The following is a 27,208-nucleotide window of genomic DNA, read 5'->3' on the forward strand; positions in this document are numbered from 1 at the left end:
TATGAGCTCTTGGGCAGAGTTATGTAGCCTCTAAGCTTCAGTGTCCTTTGTAAAATGGGGATAGGAATAGTAGCTAACTCATTGGGCTCTTGTGATGGTTCAGTGAGAGTAAATGAGTTGTATTTCCCACATATCCCACGTGCTGCCACTCTTGTGTGTTTTCTGCTTCTCACATCTCCCATTCATTGTCATAGCTTTGCTTACATTTTCTCAGCTACACAATCTCTTTCCCATGCCAAAACCCTCCACCCACCTTCCACTTGCAGAAACTTTTCTCAGAATTCCGGACCTGGCTTGAATGTCACCTCCTCTAATAATGCATCCTGTGGCCCTTCCCCCATCAAATATATACTTCTTTATTGTCCTCCACATGTACCTCTATTATCCCTTCATTCAGCCTCATGTTACATTTTGTAATTCACATATTTGATTCTCTTTTCTCCTGGATTATATATCATCTGAGGTTCATCAGTTACCAACTTTTATTTAACTTTTCTTCCATTCCTAGCACCTATCAAAATGATTTGTACATGATAAGCACTCCCTTGGTGGTAATTGCTAATTAAAATTGACTTGTTTTAAAATTTCAGTCCTTCTATTAATTTAGTTTCCTCTCTGATAAATTTCATAAGACAGTATGTAAGAAAATATTAACTACCCAAATTGTAAATATTAATTTTTTTAAAAAATTATATGGTTTTCCCAAAGCAATTGTGGCATAGTATAAACATCCCACTCATAATTTGGTTTCCATTACATTATGTGACAGAAAAATTATTCTCTAATACTTAGAAATTCTTAGCTGGGATTTTAATGCAAATTTATTTTTTCATTATAAAAGTGATATAAAAATATTATAAAACCTTGGAAAGGAGAGTGAAAACACAGTACACGTTCCCACCTAGCAAACGTGAGCTGTTTCCCAAGGCCTTGCTACTCAAGGTGTGGTCTGAACCAGGAGCATCAGCGTCAGCTAGAATCTTGATAGAAATGCAGAGCCTCAGGCCCATCTCAGACGAACTCAATCAGAATATGGTTGCTTTGCACATTAAAGGTTAGAAAGCACTGCTCTAAGTTACTACCTAGAACCCAGCAGAGCATGTTTTACCAAGCATCTCCCTCCTTCTAACAAATATTTATAGAACACCTGCTATATGCCAAGTACTGCACTAGAGGCTGTGTTTTCACTTGAAAAATTTCTTCCAGGACTGACTCAAGAATATATGGAGAGCGTGCTGCCTTCTTTTGAAATGTTTTCTTAGACAAACCAAGTAGTTTTGACTGAAAGCTGTCAGGTGTGCAAAACGTCTCATTGTGAACTCGTTCCACTTCTCTTGTTTTCAGGTCCTCACACAATGATGACTCTAAGTCTAATGTTTAATGCTTTCTTATTCTGTGCCTTCCTTCCATTAAGAGCTGAAAAATAAGAAAAAAAAGTCACTGAAATTGACATTCCACAGTAAAGCTTAAAGAACACTTTTTGTTTGCCTTAGGCAGCTTTCATAAAATTTTATGTTGAGATTTAAAAAAAAAATTTTTAAGTTCAAGGGAAGCCCAGAAAGGTGACATTTCAAAAGTAAATCTATAGTGTGATTGGGGGGGGGGTGGCATTTCATTGAACAAAACAGCTAGGTGACATATTCCCAATATGTACAGCACTACACTGTAGTGCTCTTTAAGAATCAGAAGCTATATGATAAATAGTGTAGACGTTCTTTTTATTAACCAAGGCATACTCCTCCAGGAAACAAACAAACACAACTTTTGGTAATATTACACAGCTCAAAAGGCTGAAAAAGCAGGCTTAAATGAATGTTAATAATAGCCCAGAAGAGGAAATTTAGTAAGATGTCAAAAGAGGGCACTATGCAACAGCAGTTATGTGTATAGAAAAGTAGCTGCATTGCTGCTGTGTACTTACCTTGGAGATGAGGCGGGGCCATTCGGTGACAGTATCAGCGGACCTGCGGGTCTGTCTGTACACGAGCCGTCAGTCTTCTCTTGGCACACAGGCTGCTCCTTCCTTTTCCCGTAAGCCCTCCTAAGTCACTGAGGCGCTGCCTGGCCTGAAGCCCTCCAGGACCCCACCGTCAAGGTCAGGGTGTTTTTCTTGATTTGCCTGTTTGCCAAGGTGTTCCTGTGATTATCCGTGTGCAAAATTCGCTTATCATTAAAGACCCTAAAGTTTACACCGTGGAAAGGGACCATTTGAAAGCGCAGGGAACACTGCAGAAAGCAGAGAAATGGGTTTCTATGCCTACAAGCCTCAGGGCTCGAGGATCTCATTCCAAAATGGGATTTGCAAATAGTGCCACCACATGAACTGCTCCCACGAGGCCGCCAAACTTTGACTTCGTCTATGAAAAGGGGGTCATACCACCAACCCCCCCTGCCTTATAGGGATACTCTGAAGAGCAAATGGGACAAAGAATTTGGAAAAAGGTTCCAAACAACAGACAATAAAATTGCAAAGTATCATTATTTCCTTCTCTGTAAAATGGGAATAAGTGGTGTGTACGAGAATCTTAATTAGGTAATGGTTGAAACACAAACTGCCCTTGATGTTGTCGTCCAAATATGATATACGGCACCTTTCTCAGCCTCTCAGCCTCTTTACCTCTCATATTTCTGCTGCCTTTGTGGTTTATTGAAAATGTAATACTCTCTGTGTAATTGTCATTGTGTGTGTGTGTGTATGTGTGTGTGTGTGTGTGTGTGTGTGTAGGGGAAAGAAGGAAGGAATCGTATGGTTGCATTTAACCTCTGAGTGCTGACAGCGTGAAAGGCCCGTGGAAAGACCTGTCCGATCCAAGACCTGACTGGTCCAAGCGTGCAGGCTGCAGCAGCGGCCGTCTACACATTTGAAGGCCGGAGTAACAGAGCAAGGGAGGCCGGGCAGCGGAGGGGTGGGCGCCGCTCAGAGGGCGCGGACCAATCGGAGCGCTCTCCGCCAGCGGCCAATCACGAGCCGCGTCTCCCGGCAAATCTGCCCGGCAGTGTGGGGCGGGGCCGCCGGGAGTCCGGACGCCGCAGGTTACACTTCTGAGCGCCTTCTGCGTTACACTTCTGAGCGCCTTCTGGAAGCCACAGGGCAGCGGAACCTGTGCGAGGAGCCGGTGGAGGGAGAGCAGGAAGGCCCAGCTTATGTGCCAGCCCAGTGACAGACATAAAAGCGTAAATCAGGCTGAGGATGGTGCGTCCGGGCGCTCACGTGTATGTAGACCCACCGGCGTGTCTTTCCGCCGTGTGGGTACCTGTAGTGTGAGTGGCTCTGGGCGTGGCTGCTCGTAGGACGTTCAGTTTCTGTAAGATTTATCTCGAGGGGCCTACCTTTCCCTGGCTCCAGAGGGGGAACGTAAGAAGTTTAACGGAGCCGAGTCTAAGCAGATTAAGGGAACAGCGGCGGGCCGGAGAGGGTGCGGACTGCAGGTGCTGGGGGCTGGGGAACCACGTCTTTAACCCGTCTCCCCCGGCAGAAAGGCCTTTTGGCAAGACTGGTGTGACAAAGGTGGCCCTGAAGTGTTAGAGAGCCCGGGCAATTATGATCGCTGAGTGAGTGGCACTGGGCTGAGCCTGAGCAGTTGACTGATAGAAAGGGATGCTAGCAGTTAGGAAGGTAAGGAGGAAACTCAGGATGGGGACCATCTGCTCCCCCAGTCCCAGCGGGACAAAGACATTGGAGGTCTGCAATGCTGACTGGATGGCCTCGCTCCCTCCTCTCCTCCACAACGTCCCCCTTTCCAATCTGGCAATCCCAGGTATTCTTCTGTCCTTACTTGTTCCCACTGTGTTTGCTTCTGCCATTTTAGTGTTGTTAATGGGTTGGGCTGTTTTTCTATTGTGCTGAGAAAATAATTGTCAGTGACCTTAACTAAACCTCTTTCTTATTTCTAACTAAAAACTTAACACTGAAGCAGCTGCTGTAAAGAGATTTAAGTACGCTGCATCATTGGCAAAAGGGACTCGAGAATGGAAGCGCCATTTTTTGTTTGTTTGGGTCTTTTTGTTTTGTTTTGTTTTTACTTGATAGACTGACTCTAAGAACATTACCTTCTTAATGTTGGGGCCAGGGTATGTGAGGGGTGCGTTTCTTGAATCACTCAAAATTAAAAGGAGAGATCAAGGGTAATGAGTAAAAAGTCATTAACAGTTGTAGATCTGGATCAACATTAACACTGTAAAGTATTTCCTTTCTCATTTATTTGACCTTTCGTAGCAGAGAAACAAGAAACAGATTAGCATTTAAGAAGAGGTTCAGAACTAGGACTGAGTATAAAGACACATATTATTGTTGTTGGAAAAGATAGAAATTGAGAATGCAGGTGCTCATCACAAGCAGGCATTAGGTGTGATGAGGTGGTGGTGTTTGAAGCTTTGTCTATATATATATACAGGTGTCTGCCTGGCTGATCTAGAACCAAGCCTTGAAAAGCACTTCTGCACCAGCCACTCGCTCTCTCCTGGGGCTTTTGTACTGTGACATCACTCTCGTTAGATTTGTTAAGTGTGTCCTCTTCCTTCCATTCAAAAGCTGGTTAAAGCTTGGTTTCTAGGGAAGGAGGTTTGGACTACAGTGAACTTGGTCTCATGTGCTGGGCAAAGTCCTAGATTCTGATGCTTGGCGAGCACTCCCAGGAGCAGGGGAATGGACCACTGCCAGTCCTTTCTCTCACCTGTAGACATAACAATTGACTTCACCCCTAGACTACCAGAAAAACTCCCAGCCATCCCTGGGATCAGTCTGCTTTTTGGTGGCAGACAAGACGACCTCACGCAACCCCAGGTCTTTGCTTTCTATGCATGAGGAAGAGCCATGCTGGCTTCAGGTGCAGCCTTTCCTTAGTCGCCTCTTCTTTTGGAGGTTCCGGGTTCATTGTCCTCATGGGCTCTTGTTGCTTTTGAGCAAGGAGAGGGTTGCTAAATCTCTTTATAGGTATGATCACTTGTGTTTTATCAGCCATTGACTACAGCTTCTTGGGAAATGCCATATGGTCATGCTTCAGAACAGGTCTTTTCCATGTTTAATTGACACCTGTGGAGTCATCGCTGAAACGTTGCACAGGCATCTTTTAACATGAGTCATATGTCTTTCTGATGGAATTGTTTTGTCAGGTGCTACAGCAAATAGTATGTGTTTGCAAACAGAATGGCATCTTAGGCAGGCGCTAAATGGCTTTATCATTGGGGCACGTCTGGGTAGGCTGGGGCTTCCTCCTTCCTGTTGTACTTTGGACAGTTCAAACCACAGCAGCAGCTCTGCCCATGGTGTGGCTGTGCACTCTGACCCCATGACTGCAGAAAGGAGCTGGGCGTTTGTTCTGCAATCTATAGGGTATCTCCCAGTTACTAGAATTGCCAGAGTTTGTCGATAGTGGGGCCTGCTGGAAATTCTGTGGTTAGCCACCGTGGGAACAAGAAAATCACATATTAAGTGGCAGCCATGCCCCCTCCTCCCCCACCCCTGCACCCCTGCCTCACCACTGGCTCTCCCTTCCCTACTTCAAGCTGAATATTCCCCAGCTAAGGACTGGCAGTCGAGTTCTGCCAAGACTTACTGAGAGGTTCTGAAATACAGACAGCATTCAGGAAGTGGAGGCCACCATGTTGCTCCCTCTTCCTCTCTTCCTCTTCCCCGTCATCATCACCTTCATCATAATAGCTATTATTTCCTGAGCAGTCCCATGCAGCACCCACTGGCATACATTACCTCAAATCCTTACACCTCCAAGATGGGTAGGAACACCCTCATTTTAGAAATAAGAAAATTACTGTCCAGAGAGGTTAAGTAATTTTCTCAAGATCACACAAGTAGTAAACAGCAGAACTAATATTTAAGCCCCTATGTAGCTGGCTCCAAAACCCACGCACTGTCCCTGTGCCCCTAAGGAGGCCTTGGGAAGTGCAGAGCAGCTGGGGGGAGGGGGGAGAATTCTCTAACTGAAAACCAGTTTTCACAGTCTATCCTCTGCAGCAAATGAAAGAATTTTTAAAACAAGGTGGTTTTTGCCTGAGCAATTATAAATCACTATCTAGCTAGATATACACACAGATGTGTGTACATATTATATATATGTAATATAAATATATAATTTTCATATATGTATATATATATCCATATATATATATATACTGGAACCCAGTAAGTTATTCCTATTTGGAATTGGAATCCAGTAAGTTTTCAGTTCAAATTTAGAGCTTAGACCTATTCTGTATGTGCATGTGTGCTTGCGTGTGCCGCCCCAGGGCGTCTGTAATATTGGGTCAGCTCTGTCAGGGTGGGAGTAGGGTAGGAGTGATGCGGGAAAGGGCAGAAAAAAGGCAGGGGTTCTGACATTAATAGCAGAACCGGGATGGAGTAAACTATGTCTGATCTGAGTGCATCTGCTGCATTTGCCTAAGTCATGATGGGAGAGAGCAAGTGTGAACTTGCACCTCTCAACAAAGCCTTGATGTATTATTTCACTTCCACAACTGTTAAGAACACCTGTTAATGACCACTGTCACCCAAACATATTGGCATATCTTGGAGAAGAACCTCAGAACAATTCTCCCTGCCAACTGTGTAGAATAATTGGAGACCTTAAGGGTAAAAACATCTGGAAACTGCAAAAGTCAGATTTTTAAAGTAAAGCTTTGAACTCTACGAACAATTTTGCTGATGTTAGTGAAAGCATGGTTTTCTTTATGGACAAAGGGACTGATAGGAAAAATTTTTTTCAATAATGTATACAGCTTTTCCATGAATTCTTCTCTGTATATTTTAGTGCTATTTCTCTCTCTTTTTTTAATCATGTTTTTCCCTTCTTTTTAACAAAGGTAAACAATTTGGTTTATTGGAAAGAACCTTGAACGTAAGGGTCTCGAAATTTGATATTGTTGATTCTGGCTGTGTGACACTGTAGAAGTATCCAAATTTCTCAGGACTTAGTTTCCTCATTTGTAATTAAGATGTTGGATTAAATGAAATGTAGAGTCCTTTCCAAATTAAAAATTCTTTGATTAGTTTGAAGGGTTTTTTTTTTGTTTTTTGCCTATTCACCTCTAAACATAGAAGAATGACTGGGTCATTTTTGTCTGAAGGTCATTTCTCCTATACCTCTTCAGAACAAGAAATTATTTTTGGCATGTGCAATCAAAGAATCACAATTGCCAGAAGGAAGCGAGGTCTTCTCACTTTAGCATCCTAAAATCGACTGTAGAGTAGTTCAAATCGAACAGACTCTGAGTACGTTTTAAGAAACCTCCATGCTCAGGCCTGTGGCAGAACCAAAGGTGGATCAAGCTATCAAATGAGCTTACATCCTAGTGATAGAGAGGTTTACACACACACACATATATGTGTATACATATCTTCACCATACACGATTTTAAAAAACTAATTGGGGTGAATATTATAACAGAGATGTAAATAAAGTGTTACAGAAACACAGAATGGAAAGATTAATTTCAGCTTTTAAGAATAGGAACGACTTTGTTGAAAAAATGGCATTTGACGTGGGATTTGAAAAATGGTCAAAAATTTCAAGGAATGTGGCCTGGGGGTCAGGATTGGGAAGGGGGCTTTCCACTTGAAATAAGCCAATTAAGCTAAGGGATGGAGATATATTGGGGAAATGGCTGGAGGACTCCCTCTGCTGCCCCTCAGTAATGCTTTGTTAATATCTTTATCATTGCCCTTCTCCACACATTGTTATTTCTAGGTATCTGTCTTCTACATCGTCTGTGAACAACTTGTACACAGAGAACATGGCTTATTTCCCCTTACAATCCTAAGCCCTAGTACAGGGTAGCAGCTCTGTCACTGGTAACTGCTGAGTGGATCTTTTAGTGCATGGAACAGGAAAGTAAGGATGCTGGAAAAGTGGCTTGCAGCCACCATCTTTTTCAATTGTGATCAGAGCTAAACTGAACAGATAGGTTAGGTTCTCCTTCTGGGAATGCCGTATGAAACACTCGGAATATTTTCCAATCCATTTCTTGTTATCTTCTGCATAGTTTTCCCGTAGCTCTAGATAAGACTCATCACTGAGCCCCATTAGAAATGGAAATTCTCAGGCAGAGTAAGATGGTCAGAAGGGTCAGAAGCAGACCTCTGTGTCATTTCTGCCCTAGGAACAGTTCTTTCACCCCGCATCCCTTCTGCCTTCCTTCTTCCCTTGTCAGATGTAAGCGTCTCATGTTTCCTGTCTGGCTGCAGCCTCAGCCTGCTCTCATTTCTTGTTCCCCTTCCTTCCACTGACCTGGCCTGTATCCCGACCTCTCCCGTTCCAGTGTCAGCCCTTGCTCAGACCTCCTCACTGCTCTCCAATTCCCGGAGCGTTCTCTCTTCTCATCTTGCTGATGACATCCCCTTCTCTCCTTTTTCACCTTTCTGGAATCCTATCCTTTTCCTATGCAGTCCTGCCTTTGACCGCTTGGCAATTTCTATAGCTCTTCTCCTGTGGTCCCTCACTCACTCCCCACATGTGCGACAGGGAGACAAAATCATTACGGGGGCAGGACGTAGGGAATCATTACTCAAATCCTGCTTCTGGAAGTTGGATCAGGTGCATCTCACAGAGATGGGGACCCAAAAGGGTGCAAGATACATTCTGGAACAAGAAGTTTAGGTGGGCTCCACTTTGGGGATATCATGAGCCATGAGTTGGCCCTAGAAGAGACTCATTGTCCTACAGAATCTGAGACTGTGGAAAACCAAGGACCAAGCTAAATCTACCAGGGCTGACCCAATCAAGAAAAAAATCACACGGAACCAAAATGGCCTCTTAAGTGGGAATAAGTTTTTGTTGTTGTTTTTCTTTTTTTTTTTCCTCTGGGTGATCATGGTGAGGAATAAAAAGAGGCTATGATTTAGTGTTTGCATTAGTAGGTTTCTCTTCTAAGAAGGTTCATCACTTCCTGAGATCCTTTCCCTGCCCCAATCACACAAAAGCCACAAGGAACTCAGGAATCACCCATGTCTGTAAGAAGCAGAATCATGGATTGGTTTAGAGTATTAATGCTAAAGCCACGCTGTCTGGTTTTGAATCCCAACTCTGCCCCTCATGACTCTGTGACCTTGGGCAAATTACTTAACCTCTCTGTGCCTCAGTGTTCTCTGTAAAACAGATAGTAATGGCACTACCTCATTTGGTTAGTGTGAGAATTAAATTAATTCATGTTGCACACTAAGAACAGAGTCTGTCACAAAATAATGTGTCTTTTAAAAAAATCATGATAGTCATTTATTGAAAGCCTGTGTCTGAAATGGAGAACAAAAACAGAGGTGTAAAATGCAGTCTATACCCTCAGGTAATTTGCAATCTAGTTAAGGAGCTGACCTTCCAATTAAGCCCTGTGGCTCAATGTTCTCTGTCTGATCAGATCAGGATAACTTGAATGGTCATCCCCTCAAGGGGACTTCGAGTTAAGGGAAGGCTACATGGAGGGTTGCCCAGGATGTGAGTACCAAATGAGTCTTAAATGCAATCTGAGGGCAGCTGATCAAGAGAGCCAGAAAATCCTCTTTAGCTACTTTGTCCTCCCATCCCTAGTTCAGCTGTCAAACTTTGTCATCTCCAGCCATCCAAAACCTTTGGGAAAAATTTAAGTCTCTGTGACAGGACCATATTGCTAACTTTGCTTCTGCTCTCCTCCTGGCCCCATCACTTACCCTCTTAACCTAGTCATTTTGTTCCCAGATGAATAGAAGGAATATTACAAAATGCTTTCCTTTAAACAAATCTTTTTACATATATAACTCCTTCCCCAGCCGTGGAATAGCTTCATTGTCCCTCCAGATATATGCATCACCCACACATACACACAAACACACACATACTACCCATCACCCAACACACACACACACACACACACACACACACACACACACACACACAATGCGCACACACTGAGCCATGACCTTAGCCTCACCCTCAAGAGATCCCCAATTCTACTGCCTGCTATTGTTTCGCCTTTATAAAGATCCTGCAAGACATGCCCACTGACATTTCAGATCCTAGGAGCCTGTCGCTGTCACCTGCATTGCTGCTGTTTCAGACGAGCTTCTGAGGCTGAGGATTTGGTTTCTGACACGTGCTCTGACCTGACCTCTACCTTGTGTGACAGGCTGGCTCCACATCTCTTCCCAGCCTCTAAGAGCTTATAACTGCAGGCACACTAGAGGGAATGGTGGTGAAATGCTTCAGCTCCTGTAACTTTGCCTTTGGGAAAAGCACAAACCACTTTGTAAATGCTGACTAACCCTAATTAGAGTTTCAAACCAGGCCTGTAGAGAAGGGATTTTTTATGGACATTGTAATAGGTGGGCGTATTTGTGTGTGTGAAAAGAATTTGAACACATGTCAAGAACCAAACTTAGGTGGAGGAGAACTGTGACTAAATCTGTCTGAGTATTTACACGCACGTGGGTAAGTAGGAGTCCTTCCACTTTCTCACATCTATAGGAATGTGGGTTATATTGCTGAATGCCCACGAGGCTCAAACAATACCTGGGAGGATGGCATTACGAGATCTCTAGGTGGCTCCCAGATCACATGGGTTTGGCCACAGAGGCCTGCACTGCTCTCAGGGGGCTGTCTAGCTTGTATTATCTATGAAAGATAGGCATTCTTTTTTGGATTCATTGTCTACTAAGCAGTTGACATTGTTTTAAAAATTAATTTCCAATTATTCTAGAACTGTTGGCTGGAAGGTATTATGTCTTCTCTGGGGATAGTCTGTCAGTATTTTTTTTCTCTGTACGGACCTAATGAAATCTAAATAAAGAAAAAAATAGGCAGCAGTTGTACCTCGTAATGCAAATGTCTTGGAGTGGGAAGGCATCTGCATTAATGATGGGACTGAGAAATCTTAGACTCTGGCAGACTGAGAGGAATATTTTATGAACATGTACGCTTTGAAAGCTTATATGCTGAAAACAATATTCTTAAAGTGCAGTTGAAGCCAGACCAAAAAAAACATGCTGAACAGATAAAGGTGAAGACAGTGTCCCTCTCTCCCTCCCTCCCTGGGTTTGAGTTTAAGTGATCGTCCTGGCAGGAGGTGTCCATATATATCCTCCTAAGAATTATATGTGCACGTCGTGTCAGATTGGCTAAAAAAAATTACTGGTGCTTGTTTGCTCCTTTTGCTTCTTTTGGTTCTCATTGCCTGTACTTTAAAGATGTATTCATTTAAAGGGAAAGTATTTATTCAAAGGATATTTATCAAGTGCCCTTTTGTGTAAGGTGCTGTGTTAAATTAGGTGAATATGGAGATAAATAGGATTCTTCTCCCTGCTCTTCATGTAGTTCTGGTCTTAGAGGAAAGCCAAAATTCAAACACCATGGAGAAAAATGCATAGGATACAATAACACTTAGAAAACCTGTACCTATTCCATTACTGGTAGGAGGAGGAAAGCTTGGTAGATTGGGCTTCCAAGAGGAGATGACCCTTGGGTTGAATCATAAAAGAGCAATTAGTAAGTATCCAGGTGCTACAGGTAGAGAGAAGAGTGACACAATGCAGAGGTACCAAGGACTGAGAGATAGGGTTTCCTTGAGGAAACCCAAGCATCGATTTCATTTAAAGAAAGTAATGGAGATAAAGCTGGGAAAGTAGGCTAATGAGCCTTATGTATCATGCCAAGATTAAACATTGAATGTTATCCCGAAGGCAAAAAGCAGCCACTGAAAGACTTGGTCAGGAATAGATTAAAAGCCCTAAAACAATGGCATAAGGGTGAGGAGAAACAAAATGACCCATCAGTTATTAGGGATGCTGAGGGGTAATATAAGAAATTCATTATTTCTTTCATTCTGTTGAATATATATATGTTGATTACCTTCCATATGCCAGGCTCTCTCCTGGGCACTGGTGATTCAGTGATGATCAATACAGACATGTTTCCTGTCTTCAAAAGCTTACAGTCTAGTTGGAAAAATGGACATTTAATCGAACAGTCATAATACAATATGCTATGTAAGATGAGAGGTAGAGATTACCGGTGGAAGAAGCCTATAGCAAGGATATCTTAAGAAGACTTGCGAGTCTAGGGAGGCCCCCAGGAGGAAGTGATGAATATACTGCAGTCTGAAGTATACACAGGAACTAGCCCCCAGGATTAGAGCAGCAAGGCTAGGAGTGTCCTAGGAGAGGAAACAATCTGGGTGAAGACCTTGAAGAGAGAAAATGGCCCACTTAACAAACCCAAATGGTTCATTGTAGTTTATTTACTGTAAGCAAGGAGGAGGGGGCAAGGAGTAAAGTGGCAGATACTGAGAGGTCTCCTAAGCCATGTTAAAGTGATTTAGCTTTACCTTAACAGGTGAGGGAAGGGTGTTAGATGAATGACAGAGCAGCTTTGTGTTTTGGAAAGATCACTCTGGCTGCAGTCCACAAAAGGTATTCGAGTTGGGAAGTACTGTAACCAAGGAGACCACTTAGGCTGCTGCTGAGGTCATCCAGGTGGGAGATGATACTGACCTGAGGAAGATAGAGACAGTGTAGATGAAGGAAAAGGGACAGGCACAGGAGATATATAGGAGGAAGTGTCAGCAGGACTTGGCGACTCATTGGAGGGTAAAAGAGAAGGTATAACTGTCTTGGGTAGCTGGGAGGAGGGGGATAGCATTCCCAGAAATAGGGATACAGGAGAGGGAGCAGTTTTAAGGGTGATGGAGGGAAACAGGCATGCTTAGTTTGGAGCATGCTGAGTTTGAGGTACCCGTGGGACATTACAGAATTGGGAGAAAGCGTAGTAGCATCCAGTGGAAATGATTTCAGAGCTAAATCTTACAATTTGCCCAACCCCCTACCCTCCCTCACAGCTACTGTCATATTCAATATAAGATGATCTGAGTTTGAATTTAGTGTCTTCATTTTTTCATATATATATTTTTTGGATTTCAACTAAAATTTTACTTCTTTCAGGAAATCTGTCCTCAACTTCTGGTCCCAGATAAATGACCCTCCCAGGCTCATTTAGTGTTCTGCTTAATCGGCATGAATTCTGTCATTTGTTTCACTCTTTCCCCTACCGTATGGGCAGCTTGGGGTTGGGGCGGGGGAGGGGTTAGCTATGTGCGATACACCACAGACCAGCTGTGAAATGGAAGCTTCTAGTTACATTACCACATTATCAAATACGATTTATTTTACACATGGACATTCAGGGTTACACCAAGAGGCTTAGTAAAAGCAGGAGAATTTTGTAATAGAATGTTTAGTGTTAACTTTTTCTTCTACCCTAAACATTTTCCTGTTTTCCCTAAACCTTCGTATTGTTCTTTCTTTTGTGTTAAAAGGAAAGGTTGTTAAAATATGATTATCCCAGAACTGAGAACGCCCGTCAGAGGATGACCAAGTGCCCTTTGTGAGGTGTTATTTTACCAAAGATGATGCCATCTGTTCAGAGACAGAGCAGGGTGATAATTAGCAAACTAGAGGAGGAATTTCTTATTAATGAATTACCTATACAGTGTCTTATTTGGGTATTAGCATCTATTGGACATTTAAGGAAGAGAAAGTCTTTCAAAGAAAAATAGATCCCCAACTATATAAAATGCCTCCCATACATGGGATTGAAAACCCTTTGACTCACATAAATCATAGGCTGTTGGGGCTGATTTGGAGACTGTCTAGAGCAATGAATTACCTTGATGCCCTGCAGAGTTCTTGGGAGGCTTGACTCCCCCTTGAGCCCCGCAAGGACACCTCTAGGCCAGAAGTGGGACTGTCTGGACAGGCCTTTAACCAGAGAAGCTCTACCTGCACTTGTTTTTATATATAAATACTTCATTTGACAACATTCCAGGTCTGAAAGCACCCTGAGAACCTCTGATTTACTTCCGTTTTCTCTAGCTCATCTAGCCAGCTGGGCTAGACCAGGACCAGCTCTCCGGATTCCCAGGCTGATGTCTGTCCTCAGACAGTGGGATGCCCCTTGGCTTCTCAGAACATGAAAAATATGTTGGTCAACATCCTCTGCTTCCAAATGTTCTGCCTCGCTTCAAAACACAGTTGCTTTGCTGCACTGTGAATAACTATGAATTAAATAGGCAACTGATTAAAAATTATATTGGCCGCATGGCCCTCTCAGATTTTGCTGACAGTATAATGGCTATAATTCATACTCTCCCCCATGCCCCATGGAAAATAATCAAGTATGATGGGTCAAGTTTATCCCGTTGGCTTGGCAAGCTTTAAAGATATTATTCTTTGGTTTGGAAAACTGCTAAGCAGTCCCCTGATCTTGAACCTTGGATCCATGTTGGCCGTATTTTGTATATCCTAAAGATGCCTCAGCCTTTCCGCACTTGTCCATATGGAGTCAAGTTCTCTACAAATGCTGATTTTTCCCAAGGACCTAATTTAGGTGCGTGAGATGGGAAGCCCCAAGGAGATGTTATTAAAAGATAATTTACATGGGCTTAAGTTGGAGGAAATCCACTCTCTAGGACTTTTCCTTTTAAATTGTTCAATGCAGTATTTTATTCTAGCTGCTCCTTTAATCATTCTTTCTGGTTTATTTTTGTCCTCTGTGTTTTCCAACACATCCCTCTTCATCGACCCAGATAACTCAAGCTAGAAGGACAAATAGAGATAAATGGAACTGGGGATGTACAGGTGCTGGGGGAGAGAAGGTGCAGAGAGTGAACTCTGCCTATTTAAAGAAGATGAATGGACCAAAGAGAAGTTTGGGAAAGGATCAGGAGACCTAGGCTCATCTGCCCTAAGCAACTCTCTAAACAGCTGTACGTTTAAGTAAGCATGCTTGCACTTATTCTATATACATGTATTCAGTGCATACTGTATGCCAGAAACTTACTAAATATGGAGATATGGGCATGAATTAGACATGATCCCACCCTCAGAATCTCAGAGTCAGCTGTCAGGGACAGACATGGAGATAATTACCACCAGTGTTCCAAGCAGCACAGGGCAAAGAGCAGTTAAATCTGCTTGAGTCACGTGAGCTCACAGACAAATGACTATGACCTGAGTCACATACAGGTAATTAAAATGGAAAGGCAAGGGACAATGAGATTGTTCCCAAGGACTCTAAGGGTTTTTTGTGGGTTTTTTAAACAAATCTTTTGCTATATTCAATAACCATAAGGCCTAATTCTCATACATATTTTTACAAATAAGTGTCTTCTTAGCTCAGGCCGTAGAGATATTTTAATATGCACAATTGCAATCTGTTGAGATCAAATTTATTGCAATATTCATAGAGATTAAATACCTGAGTCATAATATGATACGCTTTTCTACAAAAGCTGCCCTAAACACCTTCAGCCTTTAAGGACATGTTTGTTTTTATGCCTATTCTTAATATTTTTTTATCTTATATCTATCTTTAATTTTTATTCACATTGGAGGCAGTATAAAGAAGTAGTTCCGGGCTTCCCCGGTGGCGCAGTGGTTGAGAGTCCGCTTGCCAATGCAGGGGACACGGGTTCGTGTCCCGGTCTGGGAAGACCCCACATGCCGCGGAGCGGCTGGGCCCGTGAGCCATGGCCGCTGAGCCTGTGCGTCCGGAGCCTGTGCTCCGCAACGGGAGAGGCTACAAACAGTGAGAGGCCCGCGTACCACACACACACAAAAAAGAAGTAATTCCGAATATGGGTTCTGTTTTAGTGGCCCTAGGATCAAATCCTAGCTACTAGTTATATAACCCCAAATAAAAAGTTTAACCCTCTGTCATACAGTTTTCTCATCTGTAAAATGGATATAATTATAGTACTTATTTCACAAGTGCAAAGTAAGAGGAAGCACAGCCCACGAGACCACCCTCACTCTGACACCAGTTGCAAGTTTGGGGTCAAGGTCAAGGTCACTCTTATGTTTGATAATTTGCTAGAAGGACTGACAGGACTCCCTGAAAGCTGCTATACTCAACTGCTATTTATTACAGCTACAGTCAGCCACATGAAGTGTCCAGGGAAATCCCAAATGTGGAGCTTCCAGTTTCCCTCTACCCTGGAGTTGTGGACAGTGCTGCTGTCCTGGTGTTGATGTGTGATGATATGCACAAAGTATTGCTAATCCGGGAAGCTAGCCCGACCCTTGGTGTCCAGAGTCTTTATTGAGGGTCCAAATGGCTGATCTCAACATCCAGCCCCCCAGAGGTCAAGCCTGTTCCCACATGACTCAAAACCCTCACCATAAATCTCATCCTTAGACTTTTTGATGTGGTCCCAAAGCTCTCAGGTAAACAAAGATACTCTTATCAGGTAGGATATTCCAAGGGTTTAAGAGATTACCTCCCAGAGGCCAAGGACAAAGACCAGACCCCTCTTTGGGCAAGGTTAAATTTTTTACTACACAACCGATGTGTTGAATTAAGTAAGATGATGGTTACAATGGGCTTAGAATTTTGCCTAGTACAAAATAAGCATAAATTTTGGATATATATCTATTATTATTAACAATCCTTTTTGATCCTACAGCATCATACTAGATACTCTAGGAAATCTTAAAAAAAATTAACAAGGTGTAGTTTATAATCTTGGAGGAGAGATACTAAGTTTCAAGTAAAACCAACAAAAGCAGAATGAGGTTGAGTATCACAGTAAAGGAACAAGCAAACTGCTAGGGACCAGTAGAAGGGAGAGGTTACTTCCAGGCAGGGGTTAGGGGACAGCTGCTCTGGGAGGGCACCTGAGCGGCACTGAGGGATGGGGGTTCCGAAAAGGGGGGAGGGCATCCCAGACAGAGGGAACCACATGAATAAAATCAGAGATGGGAAAGCAAGGGCACCTTCGGGGAACAGAGAAGGGCTGCCATGGCCTACTGTAGAAGCAACAGGAGGAAGAAATGGGAAAGCACTGGACAGACAGACTGAGAGAGCTTTTCAATGTGCTGTTGAGCACTTGATGCCTTATCTCATAGACTCTGGGGAACCAGTGACAATCAATACAAGGCCTAAAGAACACCCTGAAAGAGAATATGCTGTCTCTTTTCATATCTCCAGTCTTTGAAACGTGCTCCTTCCTCAACCGTATCACTCTCCCTCCCAATACCGCCCACTTCACTTGGCCAATTACAATTCATCCTGCAAGAAACAGCTCAAGAACTACTTCTGTGCACACCTCCATAGTGAAACACGTTATATGCCATCAGGACCTGTTTTCCGCTATACACAGCTGTATTTTGTCATCTCTGTGTACTCAGTGTCTGTATACTTGTAGAGTGGTTCAAAGGAAAAAAGGGAGAGAGCGAGAGAGGAGAGAGACATGAAATCTTGAAATATCTACAAAGAATTTAAAGAGCAGATATTTCTTGTTAATTTAAAGAGAAACTAGGACATACAGAGAGAGTGAGTAACAGTGCCTAGAGTAAGACAAAATCTTATAACTGCATGGCAGAGTCTTCTCAAGGTATCCCAAGGCTTTAGTAGTAATAGTAATAATAATAATAATGATAATAGGCAGAAGACGAGCTTACTTATACAACACTTATAAAGCGCTTGCTAGGCGCCGGATATGCTCTACTTGATTTATGTGAACCCAGTTAATCTCTGCAACTCAGTGATGTAAGTACTAACATTATCTCCATTTTACAAATGAAGAAATTGAGGGACACAGTAGATAAGCAAATTGCAACAGAAATCCTGATAACAATCCTAGGATTGTAAAAACTTCGTCTTGCCAAATTCATTTAATTGCATCTGAATAAAAGACATTCGTAGAGTTGGAGACTGACCTAGTGTTGGGCTGTAACTTCAGTTCCTTGTGTTGGTTGGAATAAAGAGCAGTGTTCTTTTCATCTGAGGCATATGTTTCCACGCCAGGCCCCTAATGCCTGAGCGCCCATGAGGATGGTTGTGTTTGAAGGACTGCCTGCTAACCTGTTCCAGCTGAACAAGCCACTTTTATTTTTCAAGACCAAACGTCTAGGAGGCTTTTTATTGACTGAGAACAAAAGCAGCCCAGTGGTTTAAGTGGATTGTGTAGTAATGGCCCAGCAAGGCTCCAGCAGGGAAGACGTCTTTCTGCCTCTCGGAGGTGGAAAGACCAGCAGAGGCTTTTAGCAGGCATGTGCTTGTCAGAACACTCCACTTCCGGGGTGGGTGTGTTTTCCTTCTCCTTCCCCTGCTGTGTGTAATGTACAAATTTCCTTTAAACCCATCATTTGGTGTAATTTTCGCTGCTACTTGTTGGATTTTCCCTGTTCCTTTTCCCTTTCCCCTGTCAGAGCTCCTGGCCTAGTCCTCCATTACCAGGAAAGAGAAAAACCCTTCTTGTTTTGAGGGGATCTAGCTGAGGGGCTTCCCTGGATCTCAGCCATTCAGCAGTTTGTCAAATGAATCTTAAAGTAACCCTTCTCTGTGAAAACTTTCAACCCAAGCTAGGTAATTAGGAAGGTGTTTTTTTTCCAAAGTCCCCACAATAAATTCCATAGAAATGTCCCACAAAGCAATGAAATGCCAGTCATTCTGGAGTGAAGGGAACTGTCACCTAAATGCTAGATGAGAAATGAGCTACTGGGCAATGTGTTCAGTCAGCATAGTGCAGATTCATCACTGGCCAACCTGAGTCGGTGTGACGGGAGAGAATTTCTCCAGCAATTTGACAAAATTCTCAGATGAGCCAAAAGTAAATAAATATCACTGTCAGGCTTGAGAATGATTTGCTTTTTGCAAATATGGTAAGTTAAATCTATAAGCACATATTCATCTTAAGTGTAGCAAGTATGAAAGGAACGTATCTTACTTCTTTGCAGTGATTAATAATCCTTGTTAAAATAGGGTCATATATTCCTTTAAATCGCTGTTAATGAGTTAGAATCCTTGGATTCTTTAGATGGAAGAGACCCTAAAGCTCACTTCACCCCCCTTCCTAAATTTGCAAAGGGAGAAGTTGAGCTACAGTCTGAACCTAAAAGCTGAAGTTCATACAAGTGATCAGAGCAGAACCAGCACTGGGATTCAAGGCTCAGAGCTGTGTTAACCACAAAAAAAAAAAAAAAAAAAAAAAAATTGTGTCCTCAACTGAAAGAAGGTTAGAGTGCCCTCTTGTGTCCCTACATGGAAATTCTTTATGTCTTTACAAAATTTTAAATCACTTTAATCTCTCCATCAATTTTACTGCATTGGGGTGAAAGGTCAGACATGTAGCTCTGAAGACAAATCCTGTGATCATTATGTTATCGGAAGTAGATGCACAATGCATTTGACCTACTTTATCAGTAAAGACAATAACATCATCCCTAGAGTGGTTTTGTGTGGATTCGGGTCTGGCTGACCTAGGTTTCTGTCCCCGGGCAGCCACTGGCAATCTTGGTAACCCTTGGTAACAGTTGCAAAACCAGCCTGAACCTCTGTCCCCTCATCTGTAAAATACAGATAAATCACTTATCTGCAGGACTGGCAGAGATCAAATGCAATCATGTAAGTCAGCCCAGCCTGACATTTGGTAAACAATAAATTGAAATTATTAGTTATTTTCGGACGTGAGGGATCACCAGCAAGTTCACAGTGAAGGAACTGAAGTGAGAACGCTGTGAACAGAATGTCCTTGGGATGCTTTTAGCTCTTGGATGAAGAGGTTTCCATGAGCTCTGGGGGCAGAGGAAGTACATTTTTAAAGGAATAACATGCTAAATATGTGATTCTTCCAGAATAAATTCTTCCTTTAGATGGGGAAATTTAAACAGAGCTAGGCCTAATGGCTTTCCCACAGATGGAATCTCTTTCAGAGGTAACACCTGGTCTTTGGCACTAAGGGCCCAGCAGTCAAAAAAAAATCTCTGCTCTGAAAGACAAAGTTTGAAAACCGGATCTTGTTTAGGGCATTGGTCCAGTTCTTTAAGAAGTCTTTACTTATTGAGAGGGTAACCATATTAAAATAAGTAAACAACAGAGGTGAAAAACAATAGCTGGATGAATTCATTCTTTGATTTTCATTTTCTTTAAACTTCTTATTTTATGAAACAAGCTACCTCAGCTTAAGTGTTCCGGCAAAATGGCACTAAATCGAGTCCTTTTGCCCCAGTGAACTTTCAAAGGTTCCCTCCTCCCTCCAGTAATTCTCACAGCTGTCCTTTTCACACATGTGGGAGGGAGATATCATTATGTACAATACAAGGAGACTTGACCTTTAAATGTCAGTGGAAGTGTGGAGTCTGGTGATTGTCTGTATCTTTCTTCCACTAGCTCATTGGAGAGTTGAGGAAGACAGTTCAATAGTGTGTAAGCGGGAAGCGGGTAGGGGCGAAAGGAACCCCTCACCTGTGCCCCTCTCTTTGTTTTCACCCAACCAGGGAAAAGGAAAGGAAAGCTTGGATTGGACACTGTCATCCACATACTTATCCTAGATACCACAATCGCTGGGAGGTTTATCGCACCACAAGAGCAGATTAAAAAAAGGCTGGTCAGTTTGCTCGCCTCGCTCATCCTTTTGGGGAATCTGTTACTTCACATAAGACAAATATAGCACGTGAGGCCAGGGAATTTATTATTGATGGAAAGTTCATCCTCGGGCCCTCGCGTGGTTGCGGAGGAGCAGAGCTGGAACCTCTTGGCGCCGGCAGCGTGCCCCCCTGTTCGGCGGCGCATCCGCACGCGGCAGTGCCATAGCCGTAGACCGCCGCTGGCCGCGCTGTGCTCCCTTTGTGGACATCAATCATCAGTCAAAGAGTGAAAAGATATCCCCTGACTCATACTTGAAAGTCTCCTATTTGTGTGGATTAACTGAACAATACATTTTGTAGCTGCTGTAGTTACCTCGATAGCATTTGTGAAACAGTTTCTGATGTTCAACTCGTTTTCTACTTTACGCTTTTGTCATTTTACGCATGGTTTTTCTCCTTAGAATGCCCCTAAACATCTCTGTGTCTTGTTTATCGATGCTTATATACTAGCCCTTGTGTTCCAGTTTTGTTTTTTTTTAACATCTTTATTGGAGTATAATTGCTTTACAATGGTGCGTTAGCCACTGCTTTATAACAAAGTGAATCAGCTGTATATATACATATATCCCCATATCTCTTCCCTCTTGCCTCTCCCCCCCACCCTCCCTATCCCACCCCTCTAGGTGGTCACAAAGCACCGAGCTGATCTCCCTGTGCTATGCGGCTGCTTCTCACTAGCTATCTATTTTACATTTGGTAGTGTATATATGTCCATGCCACTCTCTCACTTCGTCCCAGCTTACCCTTCCTGTGTTCCAGTTTTAACGCCAGCATACCATGAAAAAGATTTTTCATGAAGGAAGTCCATCTCAACAAGAGGGAAGCCTCCTCTTGTACATTTCCACCTTCCCCTCATCTTTATGTGACACCACTCCACTCCCAATCGAGGTCTGCCCCTCTGGGCCAGGCACTGGGCAAGTTGAGGCAAGGAGGGACGGTCTGGCAGAGGAGAACCCCCTGGTGTGAGGGGGCCTGAAAACTGGGATGGGCAGGACGTGTGTTTGCTCTAGACAGGTTAATATCATGGCACCCCTCACACTGTCACTTAAAAAATATGTATTCGTGATTTATAGAGAAATGTTGAGGTGAAATTTTACATCTTTGAAAACTCCGCATTAGGTTATCTCCTCTCCCAGTTCTCTCTCCTCAGCCCTGCTGCCCTAGGATTCCCTCCTTCTCTCCCCTTCTCCTCCTGGCCTCTCAAGCTCCCTCCCCTTTCTCGGCAGATCAGTTTAGGTCCTTCCAAGCTTCTGTCTGCAGACTTGCACACCCGCACCCACTGCTTAATACTGCTGCAAGTATGTCAAAAGCCGTTAATGCCAGAGATGAATATTTCATTTGTGCCGAGCAAACAAAAGATACCACACTTACCAGGATTCTCTCTGCATGAACTGAAAATGACTTTTTTATCCTTATCACATGTTCATATTTAAGATAAAGAGTTTACTATGTGCCTTAAAGAGAGATCTCTCGCTCTCTCTTTTTTTTTTAAACATCCTGCCCATTTTGTAAGGAGTCACTGGTGAAAACCTACATCAACTGGCACCAAGTTTGTAGATTATCCCAGTGATACTTTTACATCCCTTGTTGACGGGTCCCTTCAGCCACCACTCTGATACTGTGCCCCTCAACATAGCTCTCCCTGGAAGCCCACGGTGCTGCCAGAGCTGCTGTCACGAGGCAGGAAGATGCCGGGGAGGGAGAGGAGCTGGTGACAGCCTCCTCGGGAAGTGAGAGCCAAGCAGCAGGGCATTTGGAGTCCAGCTGGACCCATGCTCTGTGAAGGGCCAGAGAGGTGTCCCTGTATATTCCCTGTCACCATTTGAGTCTGAGAGTAGTGGTCTCTCCAAACCTTAGAAGAATATCCTGACTTCTTGTTCAAATGATCTTGAGTGGGAATGTTTTGATTGCCTTAGTTTTAGAACTTTTGAAAAAAAATTTTTTTTAATTTCTTAAAAATCACAGGTTCATTAAAATGCAAACACTTTTAGTGAGACAGTGGGTTTGAGGGCCCAAACCTCATTTTTAAGCTCATTTTCTAAGAAATACTTTTGAAAGATTTCTTAGAAATTATATGAAGATAGAATCTTCTGGGCTCTGTGTAAATCAAGGCATAAATTCCTCTTATTTTTTCAGAAAAATTCAACCCTTTAAAATGGATTAATACATCACCAGGCTATCTCCCAGAACTCTCCAAGGTGGGTGGACAGTATGAGGAAGAGCTGTTGTTCAGCTAGACCTCTCAGTTTCTGCTCCCAACTCCACCTGAGGGCTGTTCTCTCTTCTTTTCCTCCTTTGGAGATGGGAGAACATTACCGTCTTTCTTTGGCTTGAACACTTATCTTTTCTCTCTCTTTATAAAGCCTGATACTGCTCTCTCTTCTGCTGTTTGCACTGACCATCATTTGATCTAGTTGACCCTTAATTCCAGCCCAGAAACCTTCTGGTTATCTGAATGACCTAGCTTCATTAAGCTAGAGTGTAAGCAAGATTTTTGGTCTTTTGTGTTTGGGCATCTTTAATATCCTCTCGCTGTAGTTTTTGCAGCTAAGATCTTATTCATTTTCCCAGAATAATTTTTTGCTATGTATATTTTACATGAATTTAGAAAAATAAATTGGACATTCAGTACCATTTTATGCAGCATCAGCTCCACTGGGTAACTGGCAAAACGGCCGCACCTGTTTTCTTGCAAGCTGCCTGCATTATTCTGGCCTCACCTGGTATGGTATAGGCTAATAATCAGAGAAAGAATATGAAATTACAAATCATATGACCTAAAGTTCAAACTGAGATAAAATAAACAAGCCCTAACTGAACACTTTGACTCTTCCTAACAGAAAATGCGTGCACATTCAGTATATGTTTGAAGACCTAGCCTGCAATGAGCCATACTATCTTAATTTTGACAGCAGTAGTATGATGAAGTGCTGATAAAAATCTGGAGTTGAGATGGCTCTTTCAAAAATAAGCTCAAAATAATAATTGTCTTTAAAAGAAATTTTGCAGAATGATGATTATGTCTATTAGAACATCTTTATTTTTATTAGTAAAAATACTTCTGTGAAATAGTGAATTTTTTTCAATTCTTTTAAATATACTTTTCCAAGTAAATGGAGCATGTTTTTTTTCCTCCTGAACATAAGTTTTATCCGGATTTCATTTCAGACAGACCGCTCTAGTGTCAACATATACACGTCGACGTGTACATAAATGCTTTGGCAACTAAGAGACCTTAGTTCCAAACACCTCTATAGGTGTCCCTACTATGAAGTTTTGCTATTTAAACATTTGCTATAACAACTTATAATAAGATTTGTTTTACCTGGAATTCACTACCTGAATGAAAAAATCTCATAGCAAATTCACACGTGTGGGCTAGCAAAAACATTCAAGTTGCAGGTACATCCAGGCCAGGAGATGGAGAAATGTGTCACATCCATGGCCCAGCTGCTCTCTCAATAGGCTCAATTGTACATTAGTGCTCTCAACTTGCCACATTACTGAGTAGAAATATCTTCTAAGAAAGTGAAAAGGCTTTGAATAAAATCGGTGAACCCAAGAGGCCTGAAAAGCCCATACTTGCAAAGAAAAAACAAAGTGATAAAGAATGTTGAGGGAGATGATCTGACATAAAGCGGTCATGCTCACGTCCTTAAAAACTGTGCACTAGTATTTTAAATGTGCAAGAAATACAGAAAAAAACTTCTGAAAGTATGACTTCAGAATACTGAAGAAAGCTTCAAGAAGACTCTGGTGTTTGGTGTTTTAATGCTTTCTGTTATAGAAAGATTCGTTGTGGATGGTTATATAAGTGTTTGAGTGTTTTACTGGTATTTATTAAAACTGATAGGTTTTTTGAAGAGTTGGGGAAGTATTACTGTTTCTTTTTTTTTTTAACATCTTTATTGGAGTATAATTGCTTTACAATGGTATGTTAGTTTCAGCTTCACAACAAAATGAATCCGTTATACATAGACATACGTTCCCATATCTCTTCCCGCTTGCGTCTCCCTCCCTCCCACCCTCCCTATCCCACCCCTCCAGGCGGTCACAAAGCACCGAGCTTCAAATAATGGATTATAGATTTTCCTTCAACAAAAATCAGCTATCCAACATGCCTTTAGCGATAGATTGGATTTGGTTTTTTTGTGTTTGTTTTTCTATAGAAATCACTTGTGGATGTCTAATTCTATGATGTTAAAAGTAAAAAGTTCAAGAATATCCTTGGAACTTTCTCTCCCATATTTTCAAATTGCGTTGTAGTCACTGAATTTATTTATTCCTGTTATTGACACAGGAGCAGACTACAGATTGTTTATAATTATACTTTTAGTGCCAATTTATACTTAGCCTACGTAATACTGTGATTTTAATTTATTCCTTTTGATGTTAATTCTGGATGAAACCTAAAATAAATCCCTTAAGCTGCAAACTTCCTTTTTCTCAGTTAACTGCCACAGCAGATCCCTGAATATGAATGTTTAATGAGGTTTCACAACATTATTTAAAAACTAGAATTATTTGTCTCTCAGGTTGTGTCATTCAAGTAGAAGATAACACAAATTCCTTAATAATGAAATAATACTAATAATATGTTTGAGTTCATTCTGTTGGCCAAGGACTCTTCTGAATGCTTACCTAAGTGAATCACTTAACCTTCACCACAAACCATTGATGTTGGTACTATTGTTGTCCCCTCTTGACAGGTGAGAAATTGAGGCACAGCACTTCAGTCACTTAGCTAGTAAGCAGTGCAGCCAAGAGTATGTATCTAGGTAGCCTGGCACCAGACGCCATGCTCTTAACCATCGTGGGAACTCTCCATGTAGCTTATCCGGAGGTACTGTGTTTCATCAAGCCAGGGCTCAGGACTTACCATTGGTAAATCTCTTCTTGCTAAACTGGCATCTTGTACACTACAACTCTGGGTCCTTCAGGGCTATGTAGGTGGAGAAATGACTTGCTGGGCCTGGAGAAGCCTGGTAGGAATATTTAAAAATTAACTGGCTCTCAACCCATTAGTGTTCTAGGGGCAGGGGATGAGAACAGAACCCTCCAATATCGACTCACCTTATAGATGGTGTCCAGTGGGAAACAGTCACTGGTGGCATTGACAGACATGCCAGTTAAGGATAAAAGAGGTGCAGGGTCAGAGATCCAACCCAGACACGTCAGCTGTCCATTTGGCTACCAGGGAGCTCAGTCTGGAGTGATATTTCTCAGCCTTTTTTCCTCTGTGGCCAAACTAAGGAGTCTTTTTAGCTATTTCTATGCCACTCCTTCTTACTATCCCCACCCCCGCAGCGATGAAATTTTAATACCACAGATACACTGTATGGTATATCTGTTTAGGTACTCTCTTTATACCTTGAACATAAAAAGAGTAAGATTTTTTCATTCCCCCAAGAACCAAATTTTTGTTCCCTTGGGGCGGAGTCACCCAGTTGAGAATACGTGGCCTAGGGGCACCAATACATTGAATGGTGTGAGTAAACACAGGGTGGGAGGGTGGCCTTCAGTGAACAGACTTGGAGGAGTTAATGGGCTTCAAGGTTAAAGGGCCCACCAAGGGCAGGGTGGTACCTGAGGGAAGTGAGAAGAAGAGATTTTCTTAAATCTATGAGGTCAGGCGTTCTTTTTTTAAAAAAAAGTAATTTTATTTAATATTGGAGCAGAGTTGATTTACAATGTTGTGTTAGTTTCAGGTGTACAGCAAAGTGATTCAGTTATATACATATACATGTTTCTATTCTTTATCAAATCCTTTTCCCAGTTAGGTTATCACAGAATATTGAGCGACTTCGTTTCTTTATGTTCTCTCTTATCCCTGAAACAGAGATACAAATTGACCTTTAAATGAAAGTTTTGAAACCCCTGGATGGAGTTAATTGCCCCTACTTTCTGGCATGTATTTCTGTTAAACCACTGGTTGCAGGATGGGGTTTGGGTCTCCTCTGCTAGGCAGCGAGTCCCGAGGAGGATTCCAGCCTCCTCCTGTCTGTAGCATCGGGCCTAGCACTGTGCCTGTCACACCGTGCTGTCGGTGGACATTTCCAGGGATACAGGGTTTTCCTTGGGAGCCTGTTTCCCTCAGGTCCTGCTTTGACAAGTGGAGGTCAGGCGTTCTTTGACCTGGGTCACCATCCCCACCTCCCCGGATGCCACCCAGAGGTGTGATAAAGAAGATTTTCTCTTTCTCATATTCTTCACTTCACTCTTGTCTCATTCTTCCCTCCGTGGCTCTATGTATAGTCACCTCATAATCTGAAATGCCATTGTGTTGTGATGACGTGTATCACTTCAGGGTGTGTGATTTGAATTCTCTTAGTTTTATTTAGAGACCAGCTTCCCAAGAAGCTTGCTTTAAACTCTTTTTAATTGAGTTCAGAAAAATGGCTACTGTTCCAAATTGCAAGAAATGGGTAATGAAAGTGCCTTAACTAAAAACTGTCGTGTGCTCACTTGAGGTCTCCTAACTCCCAAATAGCAAACCTAAGAAAGAGTCAAGCAGCAATTGGTGTTCCAGATAAGGAGCCAACTGGCTGTCCCCAGTCCTCACAAAGCAGCTCATTTTCTCCTACTTGGTCCCTTAGATTATCTTGTAACCTAATGCTGTCTAGGAGGAAATACCCCTAACACTGGATAGACATCCTGCTAACCTTTTCTCATTCAAATATCTCTTTCCTTGTGATTTTGCTGCCTCAGTGACTTTATTCTGAACTCTGTGACCCAGTGCACGTCTGAAATGCTCTAATTAAACTTAAAGATCCTCATCTAATTACTTACTAGAAGGCATGATAAAGAAGC

General features: G+C 42.4%; 1 protein-coding gene across 1 annotated transcript in view; it reads left to right on the forward strand.

Annotated features, from left to right (window-relative positions):
* The first annotated feature begins 3,032 nt into the window (after positions 1 to 3,032).
* The window catches only part of PLCXD2 (phosphatidylinositol specific phospholipase C X domain containing 2), a 43,823-nt gene continuing 19,647 nt past the window's right edge, over positions 3,033 to 27,208 (forward strand). The window contains exon 1 of the mRNA XM_029214840.1: positions 3,033 to 3,758. Within this exon, the coding sequence (XP_029070673.1) occupies positions 3,599 to 3,758 (160 nt within the window). The 5' untranslated portion in view covers positions 3,033 to 3,598. The remainder of the gene's footprint in view (positions 3,759 to 27,208) is intronic.

The sequence above is a fragment of the Monodon monoceros genome, unplaced genomic scaffold (assembly GCF_005190385.1).
Source record: "Monodon monoceros isolate NGI ecotype Baffin Bay Population unplaced genomic scaffold, NGI_Narwhal_1 Super_Scaffold_11, whole genome shotgun sequence".
Classification (NCBI taxonomy): domain Eukaryota; kingdom Metazoa; phylum Chordata; class Mammalia; order Artiodactyla; family Monodontidae; genus Monodon; species Monodon monoceros.